Here is a 15,972-nt window from a genome sequence, read left to right on the forward strand (position 1 = left end):
TCTAGCACCGGATATGGGAATTACATAAACATTTTGAACGCGATTCACAACATTTTTTTTAATCTCCACAAAACCCCATTTCTAGTATTTGTATTTATATGCACAAAGTGTATTTTATTAAACGTGTGAGAAGATAATAAGATAGGCACGACCAAGATAGTAAAGCCAGTATTAGAGAAACTATGTTTCATCCAATCATTCGGGTCATTCTAGTCGCTGTAAACAGTGTTGAAAAAGTGCTTCCTTAACAACCAATGCGTTCTTAGCAACGGCTGCAGAAAATGGCTAAAATCATCGGTGCGAAGAAATCATTGTGGCAGCAAGTGTGTGATGGTAAGATAAATATAAACAAACTACAGTAAGTGATGACCAAGTATGGTCTTTACGTAATATGGTATCGTGGACCACATTTGATGCAGAGTAAACGTTACAGAATACGAAACGGAGCAACTCAGACCACCCAAAGCGGTGTCATCATGGACTGACACTAGTTCCGTGAGCACTCATGTCTCCCAATACAGCGCTAGCAAGCACAACCCAGTCTTCTACGGGCTCATGGCAGCTAAGGTGACGTTAGCTAATTTACAGTATAGCCTACGAATTCCGAATTGAGAGAGAGACAAACACAGTCATTTGTTTATGGTTATAGGTTGCTGTGGATGATGAGGCGCTTCAACATGTCGACCCCCTGCTGTGCCACCCAGCACTTGCTGGATACTCTGTCCTGGACAAACGTCCGTCACCCTCTCAGTCTGCCCCTTCCACTTCTCAACTTCCTCAAAGTGAGTTCTATTTACCGTAGACTTTCCAGCCCTCTATAGTCGTAATACTTAGATAATCGTACATATCATATTCGTTCATATCTTTGTATGTGTCTGCGTGCTCAAATGCAATGTCCATGTATTTGCCTGTGTGTCAGACCCTGTAACCAGTTTTTTGGAGAAGGCTGTGATGCCTGTGCTTCTGCCTGGACTGGAGGCCATGCTGAGAGAGGCCCAGAGACAACACTGTCTGGAGGTCCAACACATAACTCAACACAACACAGTAGTCTGACTCAGGTTCAATCAGTCCACTAATATTTTACTGGGCGTTCAGGCCAGCAACATTACATGGGCCTCACATCATAAACCTCCCACACCTATGACCTATCCCTGCACATTGTTTGGATGCAGTTTGAAGTCGTCCATGTCCACATAATACACTACAGTATAATTAGTACAGCATAGTAATGTAGCCTGTCGTGTGTTGTAGTTGACAACAACGGTATTACTGCTCAAACTGAATTGTATATCCTTCGGTCTGTTTCAGAGGAAGAGAACAGCCTTTAATGCCTGTGACTTCTTGACTCAATGGCTGTACAAGTGAGTAACAGCCATGTCCATATCCCTACTTTGATTTAATCTCATCAAATGATAGGACTCTCCTGCTTGTCGTCCCTTTATCCAATGTTGAGTGCTAAGCCTTTACAATTCGACTGTGTCATTTACTAAATATGAACTGGAGTTATGTAATGGGTCAGGGCAGTTTCGGTGGAAAGCAGCTAAATGACTTTGTCTGTGATTGTTCTCATGGCATTTTGTTGTTGTTTCTTTCATTCTCTGTCTCCCTCACCGCTGCCCCTTTCTCTCTTACACACACATACACACACTCTCTACCTCTCTCACACACACACACTCTGCCTCTCTCTTGCACACACACTCTGCCTCTCTCGCACACACACTTTGCCTCTCTTTCACACACACACTGTGCCTCTGTCTCTTACACGCACGCACACACACACACACACACACACACACACACACACACACACACACACACGCTCCTCATGGATAGCCATAACCCCAGTAGGCAGGGGCAGAAGCCGGTGGACTTCCATGACATCCCCTTTGTCAAGGACTGGCTCAGCATACAGTGAGTCTCAGTGCACTCCTTTATTTGTGTGACCTCACAGGTTGTCAGATTGTAGCAGAGTGTGTATGCATGCCCCACAGGATGCCCTGGATACACAGATGCTCAACAATACAGACATGTGCATTCCCACATGATATCATCACATGAATGCAGTCTTACACGTAGGCTGCAGCACATGTACACGTACACACACACACACACATTCATGTTAGTCCCCTGGAGAGCTGTGTTCCTCCTTGTCCTTACAAGCCGAGGTGAGTCACCCACTAGTCTATCTCTCTGTCCCTCTCTCCAGCCCCCGGCCTCCCATCCCTCTGTCCCTGCTGTTGTCCGACCAAGAGGCTGCTCTGCTCATTCAGTCTTTCTGGCGAGGATACAAGGTGAAGGAGGACAAAACAAATGTTACCCATGTTATTCTACAAAGAGAGCCCCTTTGTTTCTGCTTATCTGCATATATGTGTTTATGATTGGTTTGATTGGGCGATTGAGTGCATGAGTAGGTGGGCGTGTTTAAGTGTGTTTGTGCTTGTCATACAGCGGCCAAAGCACAGTGCAGGGGCTGGGGCTAGGGTCATGGATGTAGGTATATTGTATAATCCCATTGGGTTGGAAAACCTAGCTCTTTCATGATGGGCTATATTTTCATTAAGGACTGTGATTATATCATCCGCTTAATTTCTTCCTGTGTGGGTGTTATGGAGTGTAATGTTCCATTAGGCTAGTCGAGTTTATGCTAAATATAGACGCACAGACAACTCGTGCACAGACACAACCAGAGGCAACAGTAGTCAGCGGTAGCTTCCCCAGACGACGTTCTTCAGAATAGTCTGTCTCTGGTGTTAAGAGACGGCATGATTTTTTCCCCCCTGTTTGTGACTACACAAAAAATGCCTCTTAACTCCTTCCGTCATGGCGTGGGAAAACCAGCCGAAAAGCTAGCGCTCATGTATCACAACGAGCTCCGAATACGCCAGCTGTGTTGTCATGTCCAATCTTGTTCTGAGCAAGTGACATGAAAGAATCACTGAGGCGAAAAGATCGCCTTCGGTTTGCAATGTGACCACACCTGCCACTAGGGGGCAGCAATGCGTCTCAATTTTATTCTGCAGTGTCCCGGTGCAAGTCGGTCTTCTAGCAGCAGATGGCGGTATTTAGGCTCCTAGTCCTCAGTGTTTACAGTGTGCAATTCAGCAGGGTGAGAGATGCCACTGCATTCTCTTTTCCCTCGAGGCGGTTGGGGGATTGCGAGCGGAGAGAAGGAGCACAGGGGGAAGGAATAAAAAACAAACAAATAGGCTTTGAATTGGCTCTTTGAAAAGAGAATTAGGAACACTGTGAATCGTGTTTGTGGAGAGATTGTGCAAGCCGGGGTCTGTGACATTGAGGATGAGGGGAACACGTTTGTGTGTTTGGCAAGACATGACAGATTCTGTAGAATCTGGGGCCACAGGGGCGGTAGAGGCTGAGGTAGAAGCTGGTGGAGCCCGAGGGTCAGTGAGGTCAGTCTGTGTGAGGACGTCAGAAAGCCGAAGACCAGTGAAGTGTGTCATAGCTGGTTTGTTACCTTTGGGCTTTTGAGCAGTTCAGCCATCTAACCATCCAGCCAGCTGAGCAGAGACCAGGACAGGACACCCACAAACACTGGACTGTGAACCTGAGAGGGATAGAGACAGGAAGAGAAAGTTCTGGAGTGTTCTGATGCTCTGCATCAGGCATCACAGTACAGAATAACAGTGTGTGTGTGTGTTCCCTAGGACGTAAACAGCATGTTACTGGCTCTGCAGTAAACGTCAATACCATTTACCTCTCCTTCACCGGCTCTTACCTTACCTCCAGCCTTTATCCGTCATCCTCTTCCTGGCTCTTGTTCCTCTCTTTCGATATCCTCCTTTTTCCCCCTGTTCTTCCCCGACCTCCTCTCTTCTCTCTCCTCTCCCCCTCTCCCTCTCTTTCACGCCAAGCAGTTATGTAACGCGTCTGACGCAGCGCCGACTGCAGAGGAGGAGTGTGTGTGAGGAAGTTTGCGCGTTTGTGCACGTGCATCTGTGTACTCCTGAGTATTTTCCTCAAGGGTAGCCTCCCCCCCCCATCTCTGTTTTTCTCCACTGAGAACAAAGTGGAATAGGCATGATCAGTAAACATCAGACCGTCACATATGTCGCTGCATCGAGAGGCTTTATCTCTCCACAGTCAACGTCAGTTTCCCTAAGCCCCTCAGATACTCCTATAAAGGGATGCTACGTCTAAACACATTACATAATCTACTTTACCCTCACTACTGTTCCCTAACTCCCTCCATAGTATAATCCATTAATAGGTTTTCTATGTAGTAAACTGTCCCACAGAATAGTACCAACAGCCCTACCATACCTTACTCTACCACACTTAACCCTATCATGCCTTACTCTACCACACTTAGCCTACCACCATACCCTATCACACTTAGCCGACCATACCTTACTCTACCACACTTAACCCTATCATGCCTTACTCTACCACACTTAGCCTACCACCATACCCTATCACACTTAGCCGACCATACCTTACTCTACCACACTTAACCCTATCATGCCTTACTCTACCACACTTAGCCTACCACCATACACTATCACACTTAGCCGACCATACCTTACTCTACCACACTTAACCCTATCATGCCTTACTCTACCACACTTAGCCTACCACCATACACTATCACACTTAGCCGACCATACCTTACTCTACCACACTTAACCCTATCATGCCTTACTCTACCACACTTAGCCTACCACCATACACTATCACACTTAGCCGACCATACCTTACTCTACCACACTTAGCCTACCACCATACCCTATCACACTTAGCCGACCATACCTTACTCTACCACACTTGGCCTACCATACCTTACTCTACCACACTTAACCTACCATACCATAGTCTACCACACTTAGCCTACCATACCTTACTCTACCACACTTAGCCTACCATACCTTACTCTACCATACTTAGCCCTATAATACCTTACTCTACCACCATACTCTATCAGACTTAGCCTACCATACCTTACTCTACCACACTTAGCCTACCATACCTTACTCTACCACACTTAGCCTACCATACCTTACTCTACCACACTTAGCCTACCATACCTTACTCTACCACACTTAGCCTACCATACCTTACTCTACCACACTTAGCCCTATAATACCTTACCCTACCACACCTGGCCCTACCGTACCTCCCCCTACCCAGGCGTGGGGGTGTTGAGGGGCTGGTGAGGTGGAGTCAGAACGAGAGCGATACTGGTAGAGGCATAAATAGTGTTGCTAATGAAACAGTCGATGGGGTTTGAGTGTGAGGCCAAGAAGGGAATGAGAGGAGGCTTTTATGGTAATAGATAGATGGACGCCACTGTTTTCTGCTCTGTTTACTCCCCGCTGGCGAGAGGAAATTGACGACCCGCTCTTCAGTGCCTCGAGGTTTACACCCTCATGTTTCTCACAAAGCCAGCTCACACACACTGGGTCCAGGCACACTGGATTCACACATCCAGGTCGCACGCACTGAGATCCGACATGATCCGTTCACACGCCCGCACACACTCTGTACACTCACACGCTTAGCCCACAGACATGTCTTGGCCAGAGTACAGGTGTGCCCGGTGCCTGGTTGTGTTTGGGCCCCTTCAAGGCCAAACAGGACCAACCTAACCCCGTTGAAAACCCACCCTTTCCATCAGGCATTCCCAGGGCAATTCCTGGTCTCACTGTACTGCTAGGACTAAGGCTGCTTTATGATCCACATACATGTCAAACATATATTCGATATGGGCCAGGAAATGGACCTGTACTAACCCTGGCATGTACTGACAGCTTGGGCACACACATACCCACACTCACACATCCACAATCATGCACACACACAATCATGCACACAGACCCAGCTGAACTCAAGCGAGGCTGCAAGCTGGTTATTCCAACCGGGGCAGGACTGGGTCTCTGATTCCAGCTGAGTGATTTGAGGGCTGCTAGTTGACTCACCTTAGACCTCCTCATGGTGGGATGTATGAACAAGCGAGAGAGTCAGGATGCTCACAACTGCAACCTCTCTGTGTTCCCTATCCTTGTGCAATGGACAGACCTTACACAGTGACAGGAAGGGGGGGGGGGGGGGTTGAGGTCGTGATATAGGTCTAATGCTAGGCTTTTCTGGAACTTATCTGGCAAGAGGCTCTGTCTGGACCTCTCTCTCCCCCTCCACACCTCCCCCTCCCTGGGTAGGTCTTGTCTGCTCTGGGGGTTGGGGGAACTTGTGGAGCCTGCAGCCTGCCTCTCTTCCTGCCTGTCTCTCCTCTCACCTGCCTGTCTCTCCTCTCACCTGCCTGTCTCTCCTCTCACCTGCCTGTCTCTCCTCCCACCTGCCTGTCTCTCCTCATACCTGCCTGCCTGCCAGTCTCTCCTGCTGCCTGCCTGTCTCTCCTCGTTTCTGCCTGCCTGTCTCTCCTCGTTTCTGCCTGCCTGTCTCTCCTGCAGCCTGCCTGTCTCTCCTCGTTTCTGCCTGCCTGTCTCTCCTGCAGCCTGCCTGTCTTCCTGCCTGTTTCTCCTCCTGCCTGCGTCTCCTCATGCCTGTCTCTCCTGGTGCCTGCACGTCTCTCCTCATGCCTGTCTCTCCTCCTTCCTGCCTGCCTCTCCTATCCAGCTGCTCCTCTCCAGTAACGGGGGGGGGGGGGGCTCTTTCTCACACAGACAGCTTGATAGAGGGAAGGCTTGAAAGGCTTGTGTCTGTATGGATGTGGACGTGTGACGTGTGTCGGTGTGCCTTTCCTCCGGGCTGACTGTAAGGACTGTTGCTCAGTTCGAGTAAAAATGTCAGCAGGGAGTAAACAGGATTGAGTTTTTCTCTGCGGTTTCTACTGTGTCTGCCATTGCTGCATATACAGCTCTGGATTTTGTTTAGAGAGACCACTGCACCAGTGGCGGCTGTTGAAAATTATTCTAGGTGGGGCTGTGAAATATTCAGTCAATTCGGTAACCATCCAAATATAATTGAACACAAACTGCATGATACGAGTTCTCTGTGAAATAGTAATTTTGTAATGAATGCACACATATAGGCAAATGTCCACATTTGTGGACTATAAATATCATTACACTCAGTTCAGAAATATGGAAAACCACAGACATCTGGGCACTTGAGCCACTCTCACTGGTATTATTAGGAAACACAACTATTACTGTTAAAACTAAATATTAAGGATTTATTTAAATGAATTTAACACAATCAATTATCTTTGATAGAACGTGCCTGTTCTTATCCACTTCTTCGTTGTTTCTCCTCACCTCAATCCGGTGACTATCGTCCAGTTGCATAGCGATTGTCTCTGCCTAGCATGGCTAGCTTGATTGTATTCTCCTTGTGTGCTTTTGTGCACTTGTTTTGTTTCCTCAGATAAATGGTTAATGTCCTTAACTCCTGTAACAGTCCATGCTGTATCTGTACAGAATGTTATAAAAAGCAAGCACGGGAAGCAAAATAAGGCATTGACATGACTGCATCCAGCCAGGCCTTTCTGTTGTAGCTTACCAATCGTGGGAGAAACCTCTGTGTATTATTATTGTGTTTGCTGCAAGCAAAAACACTATCGTTATTCTGCATACTTATTATTAATTGTATTAATTGCGTAAGGGGTGTGTGTGTTTGGTCAGACATTCAACAACTTCACCCGATCCGCCTGAACATGGTGAACTCTCCCGACAGTACCAGACAATGACCAACAAACACAAACTGCTGGCCGACACTGACTCGACTGTTGGTGTTTGTTGGCGTTAACGCAAATTTGTTGTAGAATGTTGCCGTTTGTCGGGGCAGTGTGTAAGCTGCTCAACACTTTCTTGCCTGAATATGCAGACTGTTTCAAATAATATACCTGAAATGTTTATACAATTTTGAAGACAATATGTAGGGCTTTCTAATGATGTAAATATGTATATGATTATAAATCATAAATATATACATAATTGTGTGGGCAATGTAGAACAGCAGACAGATTTGAAATATGATCTTTTCTTTTAAAGTAATGGCCATTCTAGTGACGAGTGTTTACAAGGCTACAACTGTGCATAGAACGGCGAAACTAGCTAAGTCTATTGTTCGTTACCTACAAACATATGCTTCCTAACAGTATTTACTTTTTATCGGCGATAATGACAACATAAGGAACTTGTCTTGAAGACACAACGGCAAATAGGAAAACACAACGGTGAATAGGAAAACACAACGTTTTCCTATTCGCCGTTTATTTATTTGCCATTGCATTTTCCTATTTGCCATTGTGTTTTCCTATTTGCCATTGTGTTTTCCTATTTGCCGTTGTGTTTTCCTATTCGCCGTTGTGTTTTCCTATTTGCCGTTGTGTTTACTATTTGCTGTTGTGTTTTCCTATTAGCCGTTGTGTTTTACCATTTGCCGTTGTGTTTTGCTATTTGCCGTTGTGTTTTGCACTTCAGGGCCACCGTACAAAACAGAATTTTAGTATATATACACACAACACTTTGTGTATTGTTAACACAGTCATGCTTAAAATGAGTAGTTATTGTTTAGAAAATATATTACATGAAAAACTAAAATCTAAAAAACTTTTCACCGGGGAGGGCGGCGCCCTAGCGCCCTCTATTGACCAGCCCCCACTGCGCTGCACCTTTTTTCTTTCGTAAAAAGAAAAGTTTAGAAGGACAGTTTTGAGTGGGGAACGGAAAGGTAAAATATAATAAGCCACTCTCAATTTTTTCCAGAGCTGTATATATAGCCTGTGTGTAGTATGTACTGTACACGGTATGTGTTTGTGTTTGTGTGTGTGCGTGCGTCCGTGCGTGTGTTTGACACATTCCTGATTGATATCATCACGTTTTAAATGCCCCCCCTTCACACACAGGCACAGAGAACTCCCTCACATGGAACTAAAACACACACCCAAACTCACGTGGGCATCAACACACACAAAAGGCTGTGCATAGCCAAAAGATCGTTATCAAAGACACCCTAATAATGAAACAGAAAAAACTGCCTCCCCTATAACCATGTGTTGAAAAACTCACGTGTGCACACACGCGCGCACACGCACACACACACACACACACACACACACAGGGAACAGTGTTGGCAGTGCTAGACAGAATCAGAGCACTTTTTTAGGCCACAACACACCCCTCACCATCTCTAACTAGCTGCAGTGATCTACACAGACAGACAGGCATCAAAACACGCGCACACACACACTCAACCCAGCCCCTCACTTTAATGGCAACATACACACACGGATGCACAGACTCTCTCTCTCTCTCTCTCTCTCTCTCTCTCTCTCTCTCTCTCTTTATTTCTCCCACACAATCACACATGCCCCCCCCCCATCATTTTCATCTCTATGCTATCTCCCGTTAGCAGAGAAGGCTGATTCGCCATTCTGACACCCACTGAATTAACCATCGCCCTCCCCTCGCCCCCCCCCCCCACCCCCCCTCTCCCCAACATCATCACCACCCCCATGCCACAGCTTATGTAACAGGCCCACTTTCAGATGCACAAACGCACACACACGGCTAAATGCGACGCAAGCTGCTACTGTACTGTCGCCATGCACTAAGAAGGAAAGAGCTGGGGGGGGGGGGGCGGGTGGTGGTAATAAAGAAAGAAACAGGGGTAGAGGAGGAAAGAGAGGGAGGCAGGGACGGAGGGGGGGGGTTTGAGGGCAGCTCAAGAATATGGAACAGTAGAGAGATGGAGGGGGAGAACAAGAACGTAAGAGGGAGGAGAGAGGAGGGGGTGGGAAGAGAAAGAGAACAGGGAGCAGTGAATGGAGGAGGAGGAGTGGAGAAGAATTGAGATCTGGGGAGGAGGAGGAGGAATGGGGGGAGAAGGGTCTGAGAAAGAAGGCCAAGTTGGAGTTGAGAAGAGGAGGAAGGGGAGGGGTGGGAGAGGAGGGGAGGGGGGGATGGGAGAGAGAGAGTTCAGGGACATTCTCTCTTCAGCTCTTTGTAACCTCTTTGAAAGCTCGGAGACCACACAGACACACTGGGCTGGAACAGGGGTTTCCTTTCGCACAAAAAGCGCCTCTTTCTCTCTCTACATCCATCTACCTCGCGCCTCTTGGTGTGCATGAGAGATAAAGGAACAGTATTTACACACACACACTCCATTTACTCATTCATCCATCCATCCCCATCCAGGAGTGTTTCAGTTCCTGTGTCCCCCCCCCCCCCTCCTGTACAGGAAGCAGTCACCACACCCAGGCACACAGCAGTTCAAACACCAGTAGATGATCCCCTAAGCTTCAAATTGATAGATTTAGCAAGCGGTAAAGTCATTACAATTGATTGTGCCAGTTGTGGCCATGATTTGTCTATGTGTTTGACTGTGTGCCTGCCTGTGTGTGCGTATGTGTGTGCTTGTATGTGTGTGTGCTTGTGTGTGTGTGTGTGTGTGTGTGTGAAGGTCCGAGTCCGTGAAGATGTGCAAGAGTTGCGCAAGTGGCAGTGGGAGCTGAGGGAGGAGAACCGTGACATCTCAAAGAAGGTCCAAGAGTTCTGGACACGCCAGGAAAACCGAGGTGAGGCACACACACACACACACATATCATTAAGTGGCAGGCCTCAAGCTCTTTGGCCACAAAACACCATTGATCTTGAACCTCCCCCTGTTTTCCACATCTCCTGATAACATAGGAGGCAGGACCCCAACACAAACACACACACACACACACACACACAAGCACTCACACACAAACACACATACAGACTAGCATACACACACACATATTATACTGACACACACGCACGCACACAAATACACACATGCATGCGTATATACACCCGCATCCACACTCACAGTATGCATGCAACAAAGCAAGGCTTTGAAGTGGAAGACAGGAGATGAGGAGGCTGAAACCAATGACAGAGAGGGCGGTAATCAGGCCAGGAAAGAGAGACAGAGAGAGAGAGAGAGAGAGAGAGAGAGAGAGAGAGAGAGAGAGAGAGAGCGAGAGAGAGAGAGAGAGCGAGAGAGCGAGAGAGAGAGAGAGAGAGAGAGAGAGAGAGAGAGAGAGAGAGAGAGAGAGAGCGAGAGAGAGCGAGAGAGAGAGAGAGAGAGAGAGAGAGAGAGAGAGAGAGAGAGAGAGATAGGAAGTGAAGGAGAGAACTAGAATGTCTGCAGGGCTCAGGGTGCGTGTACAGAACCAAGGGGAAGGGATGAGATGAGAGTGGGGGAGAGGACAGGTCTTAAGAGAAAGAGAGAGAGAGAGAGAGAGAGAGAGAGAGAGAGAGAGAGAGAGAGAGAGAGAGAGAGAGAGAGAGAGAGAGATAGGAAGTGAAGGAGAGAAAGAGAATATCTTCAGGGCTCAGGGTGCGTGTACAGAACCAAGGGGAAGGGATGAGATGAGAGTGGGGGAGAGGACAGGTCTTAAGAGAAAGAGAGAGAGGATGGGAGATGGGGAAGAAGGAGATAGGAAGGACGCTAGAGAGAAAATGGCCACGGGCAGGGGGGTGGTATAATGTGTGTGTGTATGTGTGCGTGCGTGTGTCATGATAGTATTGAGCAGCTGGGTATGCAGGATCAAGTCCAGAGAGCCCTGAGTAACTGGGCATTCCTGTGAGAACGCCAGGGCCTTGTTGTCCTTGACACACACAAACACACACACGTACTGGCACGCAAGCACGCACCGGCACACAAACACATCCAATCCCTAACCCATACACGCACCATGGGACCTCCAGACACAAAGAACAGTGCATCCTGAAGACACCACTAGAAGACTCTTTGCAGACAGACACAAAAACACATCCATAGGAAACCCCTACACACATACGTGCTCAAACATACGACATTCAAATTGGAGACAAAGCCATGTTCGGAAGGCCATGCACATCAACAGCCACACTCTGACCATATCTTTGTTTGAGACACCCAGCCTCCCCCCCCCCCCCCCCTCGCGCACATCCAGGTCTTTTCCCCATTGAGTGGGAACTCACATTCCCGACAACAAAAGCCACCGGCAGAGTGGCTGCAGAGCGGGGGGGGGGGCATCCCACATGACGACATGAGCTCTGCCGCTGCTGCTGACCTGACATTCTAACAGGGGCCCTGGGGGGGGGGGGGGGGGGGGGGGTCACACACACCTGACCACGCCGCTGCTCCTTTTAATGGAAACTCAATGGACATGTTGCCTAAGCTCACCACTGGAGCTGGTGGTGGGGGTGGTGGTGGTGGGGGATTTCATATTGAGATTGAAATTGTGAGGATTTCCTATGGTGTGCAGACGGCAGTGAAGAGCAAGAGACAGACGGAGGGAGGGAGGGAGGGAGGGAGGGAGGGAGGGAGAGAGGGAGAGAGGGAGAGAGGGAGAGAGGGAGAGAGGGAGAGAGAGAGACCTTGCTAGGGTGTGGGTGCTGAAGTTGCAGTTTGTTTGCTAGTTTTTGCCCGTTGTTGTTGTTTTGGGGGTAATGAGCCGAGCGCAGCACACAGTGGACAGAGAGACAAATGACCCAGAGCCTAGGACGGAGAGAGAAGGGGAGAGAGGGAGCGAGATAGAGAGAGTGGGTGGTGGTGGTGGGGAGGAGGAGCTGTCATCTGATGGAACACCCAACAGCCAATCAGAGAGCAGGATCACGCGGGGGGAGAGCAGGAGACACGGGGACAGAAGGTGAGAGAGGGAAGGAGAGGAAGGAGAGAGCCCTTCTCCAACCACAATCTATAACATGGTGTAGCGCCCTGCATCTCATTTGACCTGATGGGCCACCGTTCCAAACCACCACACCCAACAGTGCTCACAGTCCAACCTCCGCACCTGACTCTGTGAACCCTGAGTAGAGCGGAGGTCACAGGTAACAGCAGGATCATGACAAGGCTCATGGAGTACCCCTGGCCCAGTTCAAATGTCCCGGCAAATGACCCATCCCTCCCTTCCTGGAAATAATCACCGATCCGACAATTACTGGATGAGTGACAGCTCAGTTGAGACACACTTTTCACCCATCCCGCCTCGGCGTATCAGACCAGTGGCGAGGAGGGGAAGCAGGGACGATGCATTGGAGAGGATTTACGTGGCGGTCTGGGCTCGGCTAGTCAGACGCCACAACAGCATGTGGGCCGTGTAGGGTCGAGGGTCAGCCTGGTTAGACAGGTGCACTCTTCGTCAGACCGTCAATCACTCGGGGAGTCAGTGTCCTTGAACGCAGTGTGACATCTAGGGGGAAGGGTGGGGGAGGGTGTGAGGGGTGTGTGGGAGTGTGTGATAGGAGAGCGTGTGTAGATGTGTGTGTGTTTGAGGAGAATGTGTGTCAGGAGAGTGTGTGTGCGGGGTGTGTGTCAGGAGAGTGTGTGTAAGCGTAAGGGGTGTGTGTGTGTGTGTCAGAGTGTGTGTAAGGAGAATGAGTGTGAGGAGTGTGTGTGTGTCAGGAGGGGGGGGGGTGAAGGGAGGGGGTGTTTACTGCATATGCTGAGTGGAGATTGATGAGACGCTGTAGCTCAGCTAAATCAACTCCTTCGTTACCCGTGACCCGTAACACATGGTCAAATACTTTTCTTTTACAGTTTCAGAAATCTATATTTGTCTCAAGAAATACAGGCTATACCATCTAGTAAGTCATTAGATTTTTGCAAAACTCAGGATATCATATCTTATAGAAAGTCAAATAATTGAATGATATTATAAACTCAATTATCCCCCAAAATGGTACGGGGTCAAATAAGATCAGTGCAGATCTGTTAAAGATGGTGGTTGGAGGAGCAGGGTTCTTCGGTTCCCTCTCCTTCTTCACCATGTCTACCTCATCTCCTGTGCTCCCCTTCCCTGCATAATGCTCTCCTGTTCCACCTCCTCTTTCTACCCCTTTCCTATTCCCGTTCTCTCTCTCTCTCTCTCTCTCTCTCTCTCTCTCTCTCTCTCTCTCTCTCTCTCTCTCTCTCTCTCTCTCTCTCTCTCTCTCTCTCTCTCTCTCTCTCTCTCTCTCTCTCTCTGTGTTGTAAATGGTCAGATATAGGCCTCTATTCAACATGGCTTCACATCCCTGATGTCATGTCTATTGTTTGGGACCAGGGGCCACACAATAGTCCTCCAGCTGCCCAGCCGCCCCCACCTCCCCCAAACCAGTGGGCCGGCCTCCACTCTGTTTTGTCTGTCTTTGTTAGTGTTGTTCCTGTGTTGTGGGCGGGGAACCTGCTCATGACACATATGTGTGAGTGACGCATACCCCTGTGTGTCTACGTGTGTGTGTGTGACTCATACCCCTGTGTGTGTGTGTGTGTGTTTGTGTATTTGTGTGTACGCGTTTCCCTCCCCCTTCTCCAGTGAACTCGGCCTTCGCCAACCTCTCCCAGTCCCCCCAACCTGGCACCTCGGGGGTGTCCATCCAGGTGGTTTCACCGTCCCCCCAGCCCACCCCGGGCCTCACCCCCACCCTGCAGTGGAGCTCCGAGAGCTCGGAGTCTCTGACCCCCAGCCTGCAGGGCTCAGACCTGGCCCCGTCCCTCAAGACCAGCTCCCTGGTGCTGCCCCAGCACCCAGGCCCAGCGCTGGCTGCTATGTCCCCCTCACTGCTGGGGGGCGGCCCCCTGCCTCCACCCACATAGGAGTTATGCACTGTGGAGGGCAGGCTGGCGTTGTTGGAGCGAGTCCTACGAAGACGCGCGCGCACACAAAGACCCTTGTGCACGTGCACGCGCATGCTCATTCAATGTGATCGTGTTTGCCTCACGGATAATTTTTGAGATCATTGTTACACACACACCTCATTGATTTGACCTCTTAGCGCTTTCCTCCTTCATGAGTAAAAAAAAACAAACTACAAAAACATTTCCGTTATCTGTCATTTCCCCTTCCATGAACAGGGCAATTGTTCTTCTGCCCATGAAAATCATTTGAACATTTCCACTGAAAACAGGATTAATTTCCAGAGAAAAGCAAGAGTGAGGGGAATGCAGAGGCTAGCTTTATATACCCAGGCTTGTGTCCATACAGCCAGGAAACAGAATGATCCTGTTCATGGTAGGGGGAAGGGGGTGAGGAGTGAAAGATCATATGACAGTGTGTGTTTGATGTATAGCAGTAATAAAATACTTGGAAAAACACAAATCTAAGCTCTTCTCTCTTCTTTCCTGGGTTCAAACTGCCTGTCAATGACTAGGAGTGGCTAGAGTTCTGGGCATTTCTTTGTTGCTTGAAAGACTCACCTGTACCACCCTCTTGCTCTTTGAGCCTGTGACAGTTCATCGTGGTGGGCTATCTCGACGGACAGGTGTCTGGACCAATCCTGTCACGGTGCCTCACCCTCGTGATGTTATCTTACTGGGGAGGTAATTGGACGCCCCGGGAGACAGCTGCCACGGGGTTAGGCTGAGATCACCAAGCATTCTCATTTCATTGAGAGGATATCTGATAGGTCGGTGTGCTCTCAGAGTCTGGCACGGCTGGGTGAGTGTGAAGCAGGATCACGTGGCCGCAGCAGGCCTGGGCTCTGTGGTCAGAGAGCAAGGACCATCCACCGACTGGCTCCGTTCAAATCACACGTAACGTTTGAGTAACCGCTAATTCGGCATGATTGGATCGGTATAAGTATTTGCTTCTCCACACAGCTGTTACTAACCTAATCATGTCCGATTCAGCGATTCCTCCAATGAAGGCAAGAAGGAGGGATGTGTATTAACACAGTTCCAACAGGGGCCCTATAACCTGACTAGGCTGCTCTCCTAGTAGTGGTGTCTGCTGGCATGAACTGAAATATTAAGTGAAAGAGACATGGTCACATTGGAGATCTTGGATGTGTAATCAGATATGCAAGTCCAGGATAGGAGGCAGGGGTACAGAGCGAGAGGCTGCCAGAAGATTCTAGATCAACTGCAGTGAAGTACAACATCTGCATGTCTGCTGTGTGCCCATCTGTCAGTGTCAAGTCCAGCATTGTTGAAACTCGTATAACAAACAACTGCAAGGCAGTGGGAGACGAGCCCAAGCAGTAGCAGACACAGCAGTTTTTGCAGCAGTTTATTAGGAGTCAAGTAAATACCATTTCGAGTGTTACAACCTCATAAAAT

General features: G+C 48.8%; 1 protein-coding gene across 1 annotated transcript; it reads left to right on the forward strand.

Moving 5' to 3' along the window:
* Positions 1-12: 12 nt before the first annotated feature.
* Positions 13-15,004, forward strand: iqck (IQ motif containing K). The gene is made up of 9 exons (XM_084676567.1): positions 13-333; positions 434-567; positions 650-782; positions 920-1,017; positions 1,309-1,361; positions 1,834-1,911; positions 2,207-2,291; positions 10,381-10,495; positions 14,231-15,004. The coding sequence occupies exons 1-9, from the start codon at positions 282-284 to the stop codon at positions 14,509-14,511; spliced, it is 1,029 nt and encodes a 342-aa protein (XP_084532693.1). The 5' UTR covers positions 13-281; the 3' UTR covers positions 14,512-15,004.
* Positions 15,005-15,972: the final 968 nt, after the last annotated feature.

This window comes from Hypomesus nipponensis, chromosome 17 (genome assembly GCF_054491055.1).
Source record: "Hypomesus nipponensis isolate SF chromosome 17, ASM5449105v1, whole genome shotgun sequence".
Taxonomy (NCBI): Eukaryota; Metazoa; Chordata; class Actinopteri; order Osmeriformes; family Osmeridae; genus Hypomesus; species Hypomesus nipponensis.